The 19,593-nt window shown below is 38.8% G+C and overlaps 1 protein-coding gene across 1 annotated transcript in view; it reads left to right on the forward strand.

Annotated features, from left to right (window-relative positions):
- Nucleotides 1-19,593, forward strand: part of USH2A (usherin) — a 504,580-nt gene that overhangs the window by 204,569 nt on the left and 280,418 nt on the right. The window contains exons 27-30 of the mRNA XM_069955428.1: nt 3,046-3,249; nt 4,439-4,519; nt 4,963-5,148; nt 17,849-17,962. Of these exons, the coding sequence (XP_069811529.1) occupies nt 3,046-3,249; nt 4,439-4,519; nt 4,963-5,148; nt 17,849-17,962 (585 nt within the window). The remainder of the gene's footprint in view (nt 1-3,045; nt 3,250-4,438; nt 4,520-4,962; nt 5,149-17,848; nt 17,963-19,593) is intronic.

Raw genomic sequence — 19,593 nt, forward strand, 5'->3', positions numbered from 1 at the left:
TATATCTGGTATATTATACTATGTGTTATGTATATATGGTATATTATACTATGTGTTGTATATCTGGTATATTATACTATGTGTTGTATATCTGGTATATTATACTATGTGATGTATATCTGGTATATTATACTATGTGTTGTATATCTGGTATATTATACTATGTGTTATGTATATATGGTATATTATACTATATGTTATGTATATCTGGTATATTATACTATGTGTGTTGTATATCTGGTATATTATACTATGTGTGTTGTATATATGGTATATTATACTATGTGTTGTATATCTGGTATATTATACTATGTGTTGTATATCTGGTATATTATACTATGTGTTGTATATCTGGTATATTATACTATGTGTTGTATATCTGGTATATTATACTATGTGATGTATATCTGGTATATTATACTATGTGTGTTGTATATCTGGTATATTATCCTATGTGTGTTGTATATATGGTATATTATACTATGTGTTGTATATCTGGTATATTATACTATGTGTTGTATATCTGGTATATTATCCTATGTGTTATGTATATCTGGTATATTATCCTATGTGTGTTGTATATATGGTATATTATACTATGTGTTGTATATCTGGTATATTATACTATGTGTTGTATATCTGGTATATTATCCTATGTGTGTTGTATATATGGTATATTATACTATGCGTTGTATATCTGGTATATTATACTATGTGTTGTACGTTTGGTGGATCACACTACCTGACTGATATCTCTATTACGTATCCCACAATCCTCTGTCACCTAATCTTATCAAACAAGCTGCAAAATCCGTCTCCATGTAATGTATGTAAATGAATGCACAGTCATGCCGGCCTCCATGCGCCCACCACAGTTCACGACATCAGCTTTTATCTATATGAAGTTGGGACATTTTAATTTCTGGCCTTAATTAGGAATGATTCATCCAATGATGAGTCTATGACCAGTAGATAAACCAGGGAAGGCGTCAATGATACAAGAAGCTGTATAGGAAATTTAATTACAAGGGATGGATGCATCAATAATAATTTTCAGATCATTGTCATTGTCTATAAAATATAATTGAATGGCGCAAGGCACCCTGGTTATTCTGACAGTCCCGAGTTCTCAATCTGATTTAATGGTGGAGGTGAAGGGGATAAAGACAACTCCAGATGGGTATTCAAGATATACTAAGGTGTCACACTTACACGTAGTGTAATTTAACTATAGACTCTATAAACTACAATATGGACTAAGTATGGAGAGAGCGAAGGTTTATACTATGCTTAATGGGGTTAAAGTGCACTATTGGCGGATGATAAGTCAGGGTATGTTCACACTGAGGAATAGGTGAGGCGAAATTTCACTTAAAATTCCACCCTTTAGGGGAACCTGTCACCGGAGACGCGGGCACAGAGCCCGCCCAACCCCCGGTGCAGCCCCCGGATACTTACCCTTTCCGAAGAGTCCCGTTCCTGAAGCCGGTCCCGGGACGGAGATATCAGCACCCGAAGCCGTGCGCGTGCGCCGCTAAGATGTGTCCGACGCCCATAGAAAATGAATGGAGCCATCATTCGGCTTTGAGCTCTGATATCTTCGTCCCGGGACCGGCTCCAGGAACGGGACTCTTTGGAAAGGGTAAGCATCCGGGGGCTGCACCGGGGGGGGGGGGGGGGGCTGTGACAGGTTCCCTTTAAAATATGTACAGATCAGAGTCCCATTGTGTTCGGAATGTTGCACCACAGATCCATTTCCCGCCCAAAGAATTGAAATGTCAATACTTTGGGCGGATTCCGCTACAGAAATCCCATAGAAATCATTGGGGCTTTCAATTTCTGCGTTCCGCTTTAATTCCATTCAAATCCTGCTCGAATTACGCTCAGATTCCACGCCTATTCTGCCAGAGCTGAAGAAGAGGAAATTTCAAGCAGAAAACTGTGCTCTTAACTTCCTCGCCTATTCCTCAGTGTGAATATACCCTTAATAGAGCTGGTCCCCCACTAAGGACTTGGGTAGAGAGTAGATAGAAAAAGCAAACACATGTTCTTAGAGGAATTAGAGTTTTCTAACGCTTGATTTCCCAGCATAGTGGAGCTGATCATTTCTCCCATTGAGTAAAAAGAAGATCCTTATTATTGAGGTCAATGATCTCCCTGAGGAGAACGTTTCTGCCCTGATTGTAGCAACCTCCATCTGGAAAATCGTTTAAAGAGACAGTGTCATCAGAAAATGACTTATTGCTTAAATAATGTTTTCATTTTAAACATATTTTTCAAGAATTTTTGGTGACATTTTTACAAATTTTCCATTTTTCTATCTATATTAAAAAATAATTGGGGATAAAACTAAGCTGAGACTTCCTGTTGTGTCTGTGTTGATAAGGGGAGGCTGCTGTAAAGTGATCTGTACAGCATTGCAGTGTCATGTGACACCAGGAGATAGAGGAGGCAATAGGAGTTCCCTGTAAAATTACCCCCTCAAAGGTCACAGAGCATGCTCAGTAATGTTTTACATGCATCTCAAGAAACAGAGTCTGTCTATTGCCGTCTATGTTCACGAGTCTTGCTGTAAAGCATGTCACTGAATGCTGTTAAGAACAGCCCAGCCAAGATGGCCGCCCCCATAACAATGTACAAAAAGTGAAATAAAAAAAACATTAAAGTCAGAATACAAAAACAGATTAGAACAAGTTTTAGGTGACAAATTCCCTTTAAGTACAAACTCTGACACCATAGACCCACAATCCTCACACTAAAAGGATGGTTCTGACACTAGGTAAAGAGAAGCAAAAATACAGCCGAAGCACAGAGCATTGCTTACCTGTCTGCCCCAGTTGTGGAAAAAAAAAAAACACTAAAAATGTATTTGTTTTGTGTGTTTGTGGGTCTCGTCCTATGTCCGATAATCACTGTACTGTACTTCCTGTTCGAGCAGTTGCTCAGTACTACAGTTCCCAGAATGCATTGCTTTCCCGCAGCTCTCCATCACAGTCCTCCTGTCATGCCCCTTGTCTCTAGTCATGTATCTCTTCTTTATTCCAGGGTTCGGTGGTTGTTTGAAGGACATTAGTTTTACACAAGGTGTGGTAGTTAACATTGCGTCAGTGTCCAGATCGGCTGTCAGGGTCAGTCTGGATGGATGCCCGTCATCTGACAATTCTCTGAACTGCAGAGGAAATGACTCGACCATCATCTACACGGGGAAAGAGGAAAGTGTTCTTGACTACAGTGTGCAACCATTTACAGGTACGAAGAATAGAGGTCACGTATACAAAGTAATAAGGACAAGGGCAGCGATTGTGCAAATGAGATGTAAGAAAGCACCTGACTGCCATAGGGCAAAGCCTCCCTTTGCAGCATCAATGATTGAGAATCTAATGTTAAGTACTGGATCCCCGTGCGACGAGCTTTGTTTCAGGACTCATGTCCTTTCCTTATGGTACAAAATGTACTGAACAGATAAAGGGGGCAATTTATCAGTGATTTCAACAGAAAACTGTTGTAAAAAGTCACAAGTTTTTACCCAAGTCAGCGATTGCTCAAAAATTAGCAAAATAAATTTCCCCCAAAACCTACAAAAAAAGAAATAAAAGAATATTAATAATAATAATAATAATAATAATAATAATGTCCTGAATTTCCCAAAAGATTAAGATTTGAGAAAATGTGAAACGTATTTTTTTTATTTTTTCCAAATTGCTAAAAATGGTGTTATCTAAGAAAAAGTAATAGGCTAGTGTAACCCTAATCTGATTAAAAGTAACAAAAACTTAAAAGAAGTCCCACAAAAAAAAAAAGTCAGAAAGCCAGAGATTGGCAGGAAAATAATACTTGCCTATCCTTGTGCCTTGTAGCGCCGCTCCCGGGTCCCTTTGACAGCAGCAGGTGACTTGCAGCTCTTCCATCCAGCTGCAATGTTGCATACTCGGATGAGTTGTTGCCCACTAAGCTAAGCAGTGGCTGGTAATCGCTAAGATGGGCCATGCCATTGCAGTTGGAAGAGCTTGTGTACCAGTTTCCAATGGAAAATTTCTGACGGTGGTCAGTGGGAACCGGGAGTGACACAATGGAGGCACCAGGACAGGTAAGTTTAGGTTATTTACTATTTAGGCCAACGCTACCAATTGGACCAAACTTGAATTTTGGGGAAATTTTCTTATCTTTAATCACACAGTCACCCAGATATCCTAGAATTTCACAGCCCCGCTCTCTTCTTTCTTTCCTTCCTTTGTCACATCTGTTGTGTCATATTCAGTACACTACTTGATGTACAACAGCCCAGGAGTAAAAATCCAGAACAAATACGACAGACGTCTTCATACAAAGTTTTCTAGCAGTAATCGAGTCTGTGCAACTTTTTGCATTCTCAAGTCTTGTTACAAGGCAAAAATATAAAACAAATATATTTGTTTATCTGTTTATGCAAATTTTACAGAATATTTGTATCGTCTTATTGTGTCAAATGATGGAGGATCGGGAATGAGCTCTTGGAGTCGAGGTCGTTCTAAAGCAGCTGGTAAGTACTATATATGTCAATGTGGGTGCACACAGGTAGTTATTGCATATAATTTCTCATAAATGCTTGTACATTACAAGGGATTGCACACTGTTAGAACAAATTCAGGAAACAGCACCACACCTGTCTATAGGATGTGCCTGGTATTACACCTCAGTCCTATAGAAGTGAATGGGGCTGAGGTGCATTATGTATTGGAGAGGGAATAAGTAGCTGATGAGTGTGAGGTCCGACCCCTGAGAGCAAAGTCCTCTAGGGTCCAGTCTGCACTATACAACCTTTTATAGCCAGTGATTCACCAGGTGGTGAAGTGCAGAGAGGAAGATGAGACCAGCCCACACAGCACACTGGCCCCTCTGGCATTTGCCCAAACTACCAGTGGAAAGTCCGGCCCTACCTAGATCTCAAAGAAAATACAATTCGTATATTTCTGTGCTGTATAGTTCCAGACAGTGGACAGATTCTCCTGGAAGTTCTTCACCTTGATGGATATAGTGTGGAGGTGACCTGGAAAAAAACAACAGAGATCAGAGGAATCATTGAACGATATATTTTGACAGCAGAACCGGAGAACAAACCAAATGTTTTGAAGTCCGAAGCTGTATTTCTGGACACCACTCAGTACAATGGTAAGTCACAAAACTTCTTTGAGATCTTTGTGTCACTGGATATAACTTCATAAAAGTATGGATTATGGCACAGAGAGCATAGATATAGGGGGAAAAAATGCATTTTTTTTTTTTCTAAAAATGACAAAAATGTTGACAACCATGTTTTTGTGTAAGCAAAAAAAAATTATGCATTTTGATCTGTTTTATGATCCATTTTTCTTATAATGGAGGTCAATGGAAAAACAGATCTGAATCAAAACGGATGCACACAAATACATCAGTTTTTTCGTCCGTTTTCTACATAAATGGATATGGCCTCATAGTTACAGGGTGCAGTGTAGATCAACACATGTAATCTAGAACACAGGTGTCAAACTCAGGCCCTCAAGCTGTTACAAAACTACAATTCCCATCATGCCTGGACAGACAAAGCTAAAGCATCATCTGTCCAGGCATGATGGGAATTGTAGTTTTGCAACAACCGAAGCCGAAGGATCCCTGATCTAAAACCTGCTTTCCTTCATTGCCTTAGTATGTATTATTGACGTCTAGACGGCTGGATGATGGACATGTGGTAATATTACTGTACAAATATACTGACAGCAGTGTTCAATGGTCAACATGCATTTAAGATATGGCCACGGCCCAAAAACGTTCACATGTATTATCCCTGGCGCATCCTTTTCCTCTCAACCACATCCTATAAGAAATGATGAATAAACTTGTACCGGTCTATTTAGCCAATAAGCCAAACACATAAACAAGGCGTCACAGTCCGTCTACATATGACAGCGGGACGAGTTGGGGAAATAGCGCAGAGCGTCTTGATTTTTTTTTTCTCCCAAAGTCATTACATTTACGGCTTCTTTCTACGTGACCTTAACAAACAGCGTCTGACGCGTGTAAGTGCTCTCCGTGTGGTGATTCCTGCACTTAAGCACCGGGACTGGAGCCGTAGGGATGAAAAATGCGGCCATTCTGCAATAGCAAATGATAGTGGTATTAGTCCTTGACAGGTCCAAACCTTGGACTTTATCGCATGTAAAAGATGAAATACAGGTTACGTCTCCACAATTTTTTCACATAAAATATATTTATGATTTAGAGAAAAACAGGGTGACTCAACATCACTAAACTTGTCCAGAGGAAATAATTTAGTACACATTCTTCACGGTCCGAATACACCTCGCTATCAATCTGCTTAACTAGTACCGTATGGGGGATTGAATTTCTTATCCTTTAAAGAGGGTGGGGTAACAGGAATGGTTTGGGCAATAAGGGTTGATGGATTTACCAGGGGTCTCCCTCTCTCTTCGTCTGGCACTGCAGGAGTTAAATAGGAGAGCTTGTATATGGACGTGAAATGGCTGCAGGGTGATGGTTTTAGGCATTAAAGGAGAAATCAGGTGATTTCTAAAATCCCGAAGCTGGCAGGGGCAGGGGGGAAACTGATTACAAGTACTAACTTACCTCTCCCCGGCTGTCCTCGGGACCCCCGCCTGAATCCAGGATCCCCGGAGCTGACATGTCACGACCCAGCTGATTGACTGGCTGTTCAGCCAGTCAGTGACTGGGTCAGGACACCGCTCGGTCCATCAGTCGTGAGGCCTTCCGCTGGGGGTCCTGAGGCCGTTGCTGGTGCTTATCGCAGGCATGTGAAAATGTAAGTTCCTACTTGTAATCAATTTCCCCCCTGCCAGCTGCTGCATTTTTGAAATTGCCGGACTTTACGTAATGAAGTAAGTTAGATAAGAAATAAAAAAAGAGGACTGCATTCTTCCAAAAATAGTGCCACTCCTGTCCACAGGTTGTTCTGGGTATAGCAGCTACTCATGGACAGGTGTGGCTGCTGGAAGGAAGAACCCATGGATCTGTTTTTCTAATCCCAGCTACATAAGAAATTTGTCTAGACTAGAGATGAGCACATGTGTCCCACCACGGGTGTTGCTAGTCTGTACACCCCTCACAAAAACCTGTATTCAAGGTTTAGTGGTAATGAAGATATGTCTAAGTTTTGCCACTAGATGTTGCTACTATATATCTATGTACTTGTATATTGCACAGCTGTTGTGAGCAAGGGGTTATTGTCTCTCTGTGATCTGTGCACCAATGAGAGCTCTTTCTTTTTTCCACCTATCTCTATTCTCCTTTTCCCTTTGCACTCTCGTCTTTACCACTCATAGGAGTAATTACATACCCTGTAGGAAGTTGTCACAGGGGGAGAGGAAGTACACACCCACACTTAGGCATTCCAGTGTAGTCTAGTCTGGAGTGTGGCAGTGGACGGACACACATGGGGGACGCAGAGACTCTTTTCTTAAAAGCTACCCTTATTCTAGCTATGCAGTGCTAGAACACTCAAGAGAGGACAAGTCAGGGATCATCCCCAACCCATGCCGTTGAACATCTCTAAAGGTGAAAGACAGTATCCTAAAGCTAGAGGAACTGATCCGGATAGAGGAAAGTTGCTACAAGCCTACGTACTCTATCTTGCAGCACAGGTGTAACCAGATAATTTTGGCCATCTTGCTTAACTCAGGTAACAAGGACTGGGGCATGTGTTGCCTTTGTAAGACAAGTCACCCAACACTGCAGGGCAATAGGCGGTATCACGACAGAGGTCGAAACACGAGCACAAGTATTCTTCTACTCTCAAGTATTCTTCTTCTTCTAAAGTTTCGGCAGAGCACAGTACTAAATTGGGTTGGGAATCTCACGACAGACTCCTCTCCACTACTCTGAACTCACTGTACTTCTCAGCACGCAACCAAGTCAGCACAGCTCTTCTACCTCTAAAGCTCTCAGCACAGAACTTGTCTAGTCAAGTCAGAAGTCTGTTGTCAGCTGTTGTATTAAGTGTTCCTTCAGTATCTTTTCCACAGGGAAAGGATATAACTAGTCATCCTACAATAAACGCAGGTGTGCCTCCATACCTGTGTGCCCAAATGGCACTGGCGTCACTACAACCTACCATCCGGCTGAGCTATACTCCGACCAACCGCCACAGTAGTGGCGCCACAGTACCATCTGGCAAGTGACCGGTCGACCATAGCAGACCACACACAACTAGAGCATGCTTGAGTCTGATTGTTTGGCAGTTGATTACTGGTGGTTGAAGAAGTTGGATGCAGCTCTAGGCTATGTTCACACTAAGTAAAAAAAAAAAAAAAAAGGCGAGAGAGAAAAGAAGTCTGTTATTACCTCAATGGATAACGGCCCCCAATGCATACGGTGTATTAAATGACGGACCTTTTTGGTGCAGACAATTATTTTGGGACGTCTTTTGCAAACACCAGGCATTATTTTAAGCCTGCGTTCACACTACGTGTGTATATATATATATATATATATATATATATATATATATATACGTATATATGTATATTTCAGTCAGTATATTTCAGTCAGTATTGCAACCAAAACCAGGAGTGGATTAAAAACACAGAAAGGATCTGTTCACACAATGTTGAAATTGAGTGGATGGCCGCCATTTAATGGCAAATATTTGCTGTTATTTTAGAACAACGGCCGTTATATTGAAATAATGGCCGTTATTTACTGTTATATGGCGGCCATCCACTCAATGTCAACATTGTGTGAACAGATCCTTTCTGTGTTTTTAATCCACTCCTGGTTTTGGTTGCAATATGAGGACCACAATACTGACTGAAATATACGTAGTGTGAACCCAGCCTTAAAGTGGACACACACAGTTTTTCTTTTTTCACCATCTTACTATTAAATTATATGGACTTTTCAATTAAAGACGGATGGTGATCAGTCCACCTGACCTAGAATAATGGACCAACAGCTAACACTGCACTGACGGACAGCCAAAAAGCAAGAAAACGGACGTTCCCAGGCTGTCCCCAAAACAGCTGCCTACAGATGGGTAACCTCTCCTTCCGGGGAAGTTCTGGCTTATTCTCACTCAGACAATCTTTGTAGCCTCTTTACACTCTGGCCAAGAGATGAGGAGCAGGAAGAGACAAAACCTCTCTACTTACCTCCTAGGATTGTGTGACAACTTACATATACCACATGAGACAGTGGGATTAGTTGGGCAACCAAATGCATGGCAAGAATTGTAGTTTTGCAATAACCAAAAGGCTGAAGATCCCTATTCCTGGTCTAAAATGGCTATCAGGCTAAAAATAAAGTTTATCATTGAGCATCTATACCTGTCATTCGGCCATTGTTGAACAACGTGTCAAACAACAGCCGATGTTCTTGCAGCGTTGTTAGAACATGGCCTAAGATCCCTATTACCAGATTACCTATGCACATTATAGCTATTTATACACCAGCCTGACCACTGTTTTTAGAGCAGAGTGGTGGTCAGTAACCTGCAAGCTGTCAACAGTGGAAAAGGCAAATTTGCTAAATGAATGTATTTGCAAGAATATTTACCTTGATGAACCCTGCAAGTGTAACTATATTAGTGGAGATGAGATGAGATGAGATGAGATGAGAATACCCCTATTGCAACTACTTCATGCGAATAAAAGAAACAGAAGATTGTCGGCAGAAAAAGCCCCCCTGCTCCATCTAGTCGGCCCATATATTATTTCCCTTCTTATTATTTTAGGGGATATATATATACCAGGCAGGTTACATTCACTTATTGTAGATTTACCAACCACATCCACTGAAAGTCTGTTACAAATATCTACTACTCTTTCAGTAAAGTTATATTTTCTCATGTTGCTTCTGATCTTTCCCCCAGATAACCTCACTGTGTCCTCTTGCTGTTTAGTTTGACTGGTGTTGGCCACTGGTTTCCAGTAAAACTGTGTTAGTATCAGCAGTAAAATGAAGCCATTGGGTATTGCATTGGGTATGGTGTAGTGATGAGCGAATACTGTTCGATCGAATAGATATTCGATCGAATAGTGAGATATTCGAATATTCGATATTCGTACGAATATCCCGCGGATATTCGATAAATATTCGCTGAGCGTTCAAATCCCCCAGCTTCCGGTTTTACCCTCCAAATGGTCAAATAGATGTTTTTCACTGATCGAATACTTGTTCCCATAGACTTTAATGGGATCGAATATTCGAAAATTTGCGGGATATTCGTAAGAATATCGAATATTTGAATATCTCACTATTCGCTCATCACTAGTATGGTGTAATCCAAAAGGATTGGCTGCACTGTAGGTGTAGGCTCCGTAACCCCCACCGGAAGGCTTTCCCTCCAGTTGTGATTATGGGGGGAAATGCCTGTCCCAGGTGAGGAACTGGCTGCTCAGCCAATCAGTGACTAGAGTAGTGTCCCGCTTCTGTCACTGACTGGCTGAGCGGTCAGTCCATCAGCCAGGTTGTGATGTCGGTAGCGTAGGAGATCCTGGAGCGGCAATCCAGCGCTGAAGAGGCACAGGGAGAGGTGGGTTAGTATCCTTTTTAATTCCCTTCCGTGCCCCTGCCGTTTAAAAAAACAAAAACAGAGCCCAGATATCTCCTTTAAGATAGCCCCCTACTGTTTCTTCAGTCACAAAAATTTTTGATGACAACTAATATTCTTAAGGATTGCAAAGAAGACGTTAATGATCACATTATATTAGAAAAATCCTTTGCAGCCCTTGTTTACTGCTAGAAAAGTTTTGTTTTCCCGAGGACTTTTTTTCCAGAAGAAGAAATGACCTTACCGTCTAGATATGAAGAAATTGTTCTTGAGCTGTCAAAGAAAAGACGTTGTCACTCAAGGACCTAAAAGCTGCTCCGGTCCCCTATCATAATTATTAATAGCCTGTCAAGCCACAAAAAAAGTTTTGCAATATGGCTAATTGCCATTTCAACTTATTGCAAAAAAAAGAAAAAAAAAGAAAAAAGGGCATAATAATAAAGGTAACAGCAAAATTATAATAACAATAATAATAGTAGAATAAAAATAGAATATAAAAAAATAAGAAAGCAAAAAGAAATGTAAAAAAATTAAATTTTTATTATTATTATAAAAGATAGATAAATTACATAATGTATACAAATAAAATTATAATTATATGATAAAATATAATTTAAAAATATTGAATGTATTATGAAATATAATAATAATAATAATAGTTGACAAGAAAATAATGTTAAGAAAATTGATGTATACTTTTAACTGTACATCTCATCTGTATACCATTTTCTTGTATACTGATTGTTTACTACTGTTTTCTTCATTCAATAAACCTTAATAAAAACCATTGAATCAGAAAAGAGAGAACATGTTCGGTGAACACGACCATGACGCTAATTGTTTGTGTTTGCCAAGGAAAAAAATTTGTTCGATGATCAGAATGGTTATAACAATCATTTTTGAACATATTCGAACATGCGAACGTTTATCTTGCGATGTATGTAACTGCTCAATATACGCTTTGCACTTGATCATCAAAACCGAAATGCCCACAATGGTGTAATTTACGCTTTGCACCTGATAATCTGTTCGGCAAACACAAACCGATCACAATCATTTTTTTTTTCTATGTTCGTGTTTGGGATCCAAACCGAACATCGGGATGTTCGCTCATCACTACCTATGAAATTTTCAGAAATTTGTTAAAATGGTAGTCATGGTTTATGTGATATTCTCTCTCTTCTCTTTTTCAATTGCATCTATCAACAGGATATACAGTGTCTTGGATTACCAGCATAATTCGTTCCAGGACCATGCTTGTAATCCAAATCACTCTTAAAGCAAAGCAAATTTTTCCATAAGAAATCATAGAAATGCCAACATTTGGTTTCACACCCCAAAAATTATGATTTTTTTTTATATACAAATAGAGAGAGAAAAGCAGCACTCACCGGGTAAAATTCTCTTCTTGCTTTATTGTAGAAAATACATTCAAGTGACATTAGGTACAATGCTTAGCAGCGGCCGTTTTGTGCACTTGCACACTTCGTCACGGCTGAATACAGAGTGTAAAAGTCTACATAACAATATGAACAGGATCCTATGTTGCACCTGGGTGTTAAGTGTGTTTCACTACAGCCGCTCTTCATCACATATCAGTCCAAGAAGAAATACATACAACAATTCTTCAAAGTGTGCAAGCGCACAAAACGGCTGTCGCTGGTATGCATTGCTTTTTTCTCCTCCCTCACCTGCACCTGTACCTGATGTCACTTGTATTGAAGAGAACTTTACTTGGTGAGTGCCGCTTTTCTATCTCTCTATCTGGATGTATTTATGGAATGGAGCTTTTGTGTTGAGTACCATCAGTTTCTTGGGGTTTGGTTGTTTCCTCTGCGTAAAGTGCAGAGCCCCCCCACACACACACGCACACGCACACACACAAATACTTAGACTATAGGTGGTAGTGAGTTGCAGCTATTTTCTATGTGTGAAGAATTTTAATATTATGATCATGATGGTAGTAATAATTATCAGACGTAAAAGAAATTATAATTATAACACCATAAGTAGTAAGATATATAATTATCTAATTTATATACAATTGTCTCTAATAGTAGTAATAATAATAATAATAATAATAATAATAATAATAATAATAATAACAATAATAATAACAATAATATTGTTATTACTACTTTTATTGATACTAATTTTTTTTTTTTTTTGTTATATGAAAGTAATTTAAATAGTAAATTAATACAACCTGGAATTTTATTTATATCAAAGCTATACAAAAAAAGTGATAAAAACAATAAAAAATAATAGTAATAGTCTCTACATTCTACTATATTTGTCCTATTGCCACTTTTCCTCCAAAAAATCTACCGCTTGCCCCTCACCCCCCTTCCCTTTAAAAAAAAAAGTCAATCTGCATAACGTCAGTGGTGATCTTTGTTATGGAAGTGCTGACTTTGTAGTCCAGTGCGAACACTTGCTGAGTGTAAATTTCACAGGCAGACGATAAGATCAAAGGGAATCAGTGGGTAATGAGAGTGGAGTAGCCAGTTTTTTAATTGAATTAAAACCTAGGTGACACCGGTGCAGACACCTGTCCAATTACAGACAAGCCTAGGTGTTTACCGTTGCTGTACAAGCGATTTGAAGATGACAGAATTCTTTCCGCCCACAGATTAACATAATGAAGGAGAACAGATTACAGTGGATGTCAGCCAAACAGCTACATTGGCAGCTTAGGAGAGGGAAGTAGATTGTTGAAATATGTAAATAAATATGGTACACACTCCGTTATCCAGCAGTTGACCTTTTTGTACTTGTTAGTAAGATATGAACAGGTTTGCATTTATAAATGTCAAATTATAGTACCCCGGCTACGTGTATGGTGATGGCCTTTAATGTCGTAGGATGTGATGTATATAAATATGGCTAAGAGAGAATAAAAGATTAGTCATTTTATAATTGGGAAATGGCAAGAAAGATCAGATATCAGAGAGAGAGAAAGAGAGAGAGAGAAAGAGAGAACAATATGGGATAGATAGATAGATAGATAGATAGATAGATAGATAGATAGATAGATAGATAGATAGATAGGAGATAGATAGATAGGAGATAGATAGATAGATAGGAGATAGATAGATAGATAGATAGATAGATAGATAGATAGATAGATAGGAGATAGATAGATAGATAGATAGATAGAGCAGGAAATCCCACGGCACTCCAAAAGATAAAGGTGAAAAAGTGTGGCAATTTTAAAAATATACTGTGCCATGGGGATCTATGTGCCGGCACGGAACAGGTCATGTAAAAAAAATAAAAATAAAAAAATATGCTGCTTAGGCTGGGTTCACACTACATTTTTGCAAAAAACGTATAGAAAAAAGGATGCAAGTGTGTGCATCTGTTTTAATCCGTTTTTCCATTGACTTCCATTGACGTAGTCAACCTCATTTTTGTGTCCGCTAAAGAACACGGATCTATTTTGATCTGTTTTGTTTTTTTTTATAATGGAAGTCAGTGGAAAAACTGATTAAAACACACACTTGCATCTGTTTTTTCTATCCGTTTTTCATCCGTTTTTGCAAAAAACGGATTGCAAAAACGTAGTGTGAACCCAGCCTAAGTAATTAATTTGTTTTAATAATTGATAAAACAACAACCATTAGGTCCTGTCCATTTGGGATGATGTCAAAATGGGATGAATGCAATTGAACTGCGTATTTATATGGATTTGAATTTGCTTGAGACGTAATACCAAAACAGCCCATGAACAAGAGGGGCACTATTTTGCCTACTAAACCTAAATCCAGTCTAAACAGTTAAGGCAAATTACAATTTTCCTCTGTTCCCTATATTTTTTAATCATGGATTTACCTGCCCGGTTCTCAGCCTTATTTTTCTCACTTCACACACATAACAGGACGGCGGCATGCTTGTCGCTTTATCACTTTCATGAACCAAAACTTCTGAGCACAAGTCACATTTTTTGAATTTTCAAGGTGAACTGGGTCATTTCTCAGGCTGTAAATTTCAGTGATATTTTCCGCTCTTTCATGTTGGAGTTGTTGCTAGTAGGATAAAAAAAAAAAAAAAAAACTCTGAACACCCTAAAACTAGATCAGAAAACTGGAGAGATCTATAAAAATAAAAACACTGTAGTAAGGTGAGAAGGAAAATAGAAGAAGGACAAATACTTGAGCTCATTCACTCATTCTCACTAATCACCCACATAGTATGCATACAAAATAGTGCAAACAGACACATAAGACTGAAGCACACCGAAATATGATCAAGCATACAGACATACGAGTAACCCCATGAAGAGTCAAATGGAAATTTTTTAGTAGAACTTAGCTGTAACCTGATGATCAACACAAATTTGTAAAATGGAGATGCTGAATACAGAAATTACCTGTGCAATAAAATAGACAAGTAAAGGGGGTTTTCCTTTTTTTAAAATTCTTCCCTTTTCCCTCCCTTTTTCACTCCACCCCGATGATTCTGATTTCCAACTTTTCACAAGTTCAGTAATTTCTGGTATCTCTGGTCTGGGTGTCTAGAATAAAGAACAGGTTCATTTTGATGTCATGGGAATAAAAAAAAAATCTCACTGCACAGTGCTATGCAGGACACGGTTTAAATTTCCACTTGTACACAGGCTGACATATAAATGCACATTGGAAATGAGTGACACAACTATCAAAGGCTTGGTGGTATTAACCCCTATTCCCCTGGGCTAATTTTCATTTTTGCTTTTCATTTTTTCCTCCTCGTGTTTAAAAGGCCATAGCGCTTGCATTTTTTTTGTACTTTGCAATGGCAGACTTATATAATAATAGGCTATAATAGGCTGCAAAATCAGAAAAACATTATATGCGCAGTGAAAATAAAACGTAATGTTTTTTATTTAGGGTGGATTTTTATTTACACCATGCACCATGTGGTAAAATTTACTTTTTATCTATTTTCCTCAAGTCGATGCAACTTGCATAGTTCTTATTTTATTTGATGGCTTTTAAAATATTAAAACCTTTTTAAAAAACTAAATGTTCCTTAAAATCGCTCTATTCCCATCCTCATAACGCTTTTTTCCTTTTGTCTATGGGGCTGGGGGAGGTGTCATTTTTTGTGCCATGATGTGTTCTTTCTATCAGTACCTTATTTGCGTATATTCGACTTTTTGATTGCTTTTTTATCACAATTATTCGATATATGATGCAACCAAAAATGCAGAATTTTGCACTTTGAATTTTTTTGCGCCGTTTAACGTGCAAGGTCAGGAATATGATAATTTATTATTTCAGGTGAATACGCATGCAGTGATACCAAGTATGTTAATTTTTTAATTATTATTTATTTTTTTTTTTATAAAATGGGAAAGGGGGGGGTGATTAAAACTTTTATTAGGGGAGGGGATTTTTTATTCTTAAAAACACTTTTTTCCCCCCCCACTAACATTAATAATTCTATATTCACAGCACTGGTCTCCCATTGAGATTAATGCTGTGTATATAAAAGAGCACTGATCCATCAGATCAGTGGTCCATTATTCTGGTCGGCAGCAGACCAGATACATTGAGTGCCGAGCCGGGATCAGCATCATTCCGACACTAAGCCCCGGCCCCGCCAGTGTAACGGATCTTCATCTAGGCTTCTCTCTTCCCATTCTAATAGCTGGTGGGGATCTGACCGACCAGACCCGACAGATCAAAACTTTTTTCACGCCTCTGTGACGTGTCAAAATTTTTGTAAAATGACAGAGACACTTTAATTTTGAGTGCCACCAAGCCTGTTATAGTTCAGTATCATTGCATTTATACGCCAGCCTATGTACTAGTAGCAATTTAAACAGTGTTGTCCGTAAATTTGTGTTGTGAGAATGTTTGTTTCTTTTTATTACCGTGACTTCAAGTTACCTCTTTCTTTATCCAAGATCACCAGAGATACCAAAAGGTACTGAACATGTAAAAAGTTGGAAGTGGAATGTAAAAAGTCAGGGACATGTTAAGTTAAATTTCAACTGCAAGGTGCTATGAACAACACTGTTTCGGTTGTCACTGGGACACAGGCTGGCGTACAATGGTCCATTGTAAATGTATTTCTGAATTGCGCTTGCATTTTGTGATCCACCTGTAACAAATCTCAAAATTTTCAGATTCCTAGAAATCTGAACATTTGAAGAATTTTATATTAAGCTGTTTAATGCCAAAACGTTGTTTTTATACTTTAACATAATTCTCTGTATAATATATAATATTGAGGTTGCCTAACACATTGACCTTGACTGATCTTTCTTAGTTAGCCAAAAACTTTAGGCAGGGTCTCCACATGGTAAGATTTTGCAGACTTAGGCCTTATTCACACGTTGGCATATACACAATTACAGACAATTTTAGAACACAATGGGGACATTTATCAAGGGATTTGCACTTATTTTTAGGTCACTAATTGGATTTTTCACCCATTTTTGGTCTAAGTTCAAAAGTTTATGGACCAGTAGTTAACATATTTTAGATGCAACTTTTTTTTTTAAATGGTAAAAATTCTGGGATTTGCACCCAATTTATAATTTGTGACTTTAAAAAAAAAAAAAATCGCAAAAACTGGTGCAGGCCTACGTCTGGTCAGTACCAGGCGAATTAGTTTTTTTTGGTTTTTTGTAGGTAGATGCATTTACTGTACTATGACAGTGTGACTTCAGTTAGGCTACTCACACTGTCCGTAGTTTTATGGCTCCGTAATTTGTGGACATAGCCCTAGTACGGGCTGTAATTGCAAGACGGATTCACAGAATCTTCTTCATAGAAGTCTATAGGAGTGTCCATAATTTTTGCAGAAGTACATCCGTTATGTCATTTTACATCAAGTGTATTTACTATTCCTAATGTACCAGATATCTGGCTCTATTTGTGCCCCATTAGGGGGGCGTATTTTAATGAGCATTAAGTGTAATTTTTTTTGCACCAAAATTTTGTTGAAAAATGTTGACGAAAATTGAGAAAACTAGTGAAAACAGCATTTCACGCTTTTATAGGTGAAAACACCCAAAGTGAAAACACTTTTTTGCAAAAACTGCATCATTCCCGTCCATTGGTTGTGTTTAGTATTGCAGCTCGGCCTCATTGCAATGAGCTGCAATACTAGACACAGCCAATGAACAAAAGTGGCGCTGTTCATTGGCTGAGTGGCCTTTTCTGGTTCTACATATTTGCTCACGTCATCCTGCCAAATAATGTCGTCTATGTAGCTACCATATTATCATATACCCCAAGAAAGAAATGGCATTGACCCTGTTCCATACCGGTTCTGACCTATGTTCTAAGTACGTTATCCTGTCTTTTCTTTCCTCAGGCAGCCTGACAGGCTTAGTGCCCTTTACAAAATACGCGGTAACGTTATCCGTGTGCACTTTATCTGGATGTGGCGAGAACTCCCATGTTCTGAACATCACCACTCTCCAAGAAGGTAAAGTAATTCCAGAGGTCTTGACTTCCACATTTGAGTCATGAATAATAAAACAGAGGATCTAAATGCTGCCCGGCCATTTGCTGGAGAACCAGAACCTAATTTGATGACAGAGTGCATTGCCAGAGCGTAATTGCTTCATTTTTTTGGGGGGGTGCGAAAATGAATCAAACTCCATACCCTTTAATGACATGCATCTTTAATAGCTGTAATGCAGATTAATGGGCTTTTTAATTGCTGTTACATTGTTCATGCAAGAGCCTTGTCATTAATACGAAGCATCTGAAAGATTAATGAAAGCTTCCTCGCTTTACTATGGCTGAGAAGTAAATCTACAGACAGTCTGACTAAAAAGAATTGATTGTATGGCACAGTATGAAACCCAGTATCAAATGCTCTCTTTCTATGGTCTCTTTTAAGTGCTAAAGACTGGTACGGGCAACAATTATTCCAACTTAGCGGAGCTACCAAATGCCAATTGGAAGCCGAATTAATCATTTTAGCATGTGCGCTATTAATCAGATCACATTCCGCCAACAACAAGTTCCTGTTAGATGAAAACCAGCAAATGTGTTTAGAAGGCTCCGTTCACACTAACAGCACAGGCAGTTCTGCCAGGCTTAAAGGCAAGACACTGACGGATGTTATTATATGTCAATGGGGTCCTCTATGGTGGACTACATCTACTCTGCAGATTCAAGTCCATAGACCCTAGTGCAAATTGTCCTGGAAGCTCTAAACTGCAGGGCCAGGTGCCTTATGGGGGGTGTAGCTATGGACATGTGTTTTGAGTGACAGGGGATGTGTCTTATGGTGTGTTCACACGTATAGATTTTTGTTTGTAATTGGTGAAAGCTAAGCCAGGAATTGACTTGAAACAAAGAGAAATCTCAGTCTTTCATTTATGTAAAGGGAAGATAGATAGCACTCCAAGAGTAGGTGGTGCACATGGTGGATAAGTCCATCAGCAGGTAAATAGAAAAGCCCAGCACTCACCAAATTGGTTATGCTTATTTATTCAGTTGCAACAAGGCTAGATATGGCCTTCATCAGCATAAGCTTTATATCAGTGACAAGACTCTTACATGAACAATGTAATAGCAATTAAAAAGCTGGCAGAGATACATGAAGAGTGGCTAAAATGAAGACTGGTTAAAAAAAAGCCTGGCACTCACCAAATTGGTTATTCTTATATATTCAGGTGCAACATGCATAGGTTTACAGCAAGAACGTGTTTCAGCCAGTGTCTGGCCGAAATGCATTCCTGCTGTAAACCTATGCATGTTGCACCTGAATAAATAAGAATAACCGATTTGGTGAGTGCCAGGCTTTTCTATTAACAAGTCTTTCATCTATGACCTGTTCTCTGTTTATCATCTATTACTGTCTTTGGCTTCAATAATTGCATTGGAAAATCTGTGTAAACACACCCTTAAAGCCCTTTTACACAGAGTGATAATCTGCCGAATCAGGCCGATTTAGCAGATTATCGCTCCATTTCATAAAGACAACGATCAGCCAATGACAGCAATCATCAGCTGATCTTGTCTTTTGGTTCTGGCAAAAATCATCAATGCACGGCTGGCAACTGATGACTGTTAAAAAAAAAAAATCAACTTTATACTTACCTG

The sequence above is a fragment of the Dendropsophus ebraccatus genome, chromosome 15, assembly GCF_027789765.1.
Source record: "Dendropsophus ebraccatus isolate aDenEbr1 chromosome 15, aDenEbr1.pat, whole genome shotgun sequence".
In the NCBI taxonomy this organism is placed as follows: Eukaryota; Metazoa; Chordata; class Amphibia; order Anura; family Hylidae; genus Dendropsophus; species Dendropsophus ebraccatus.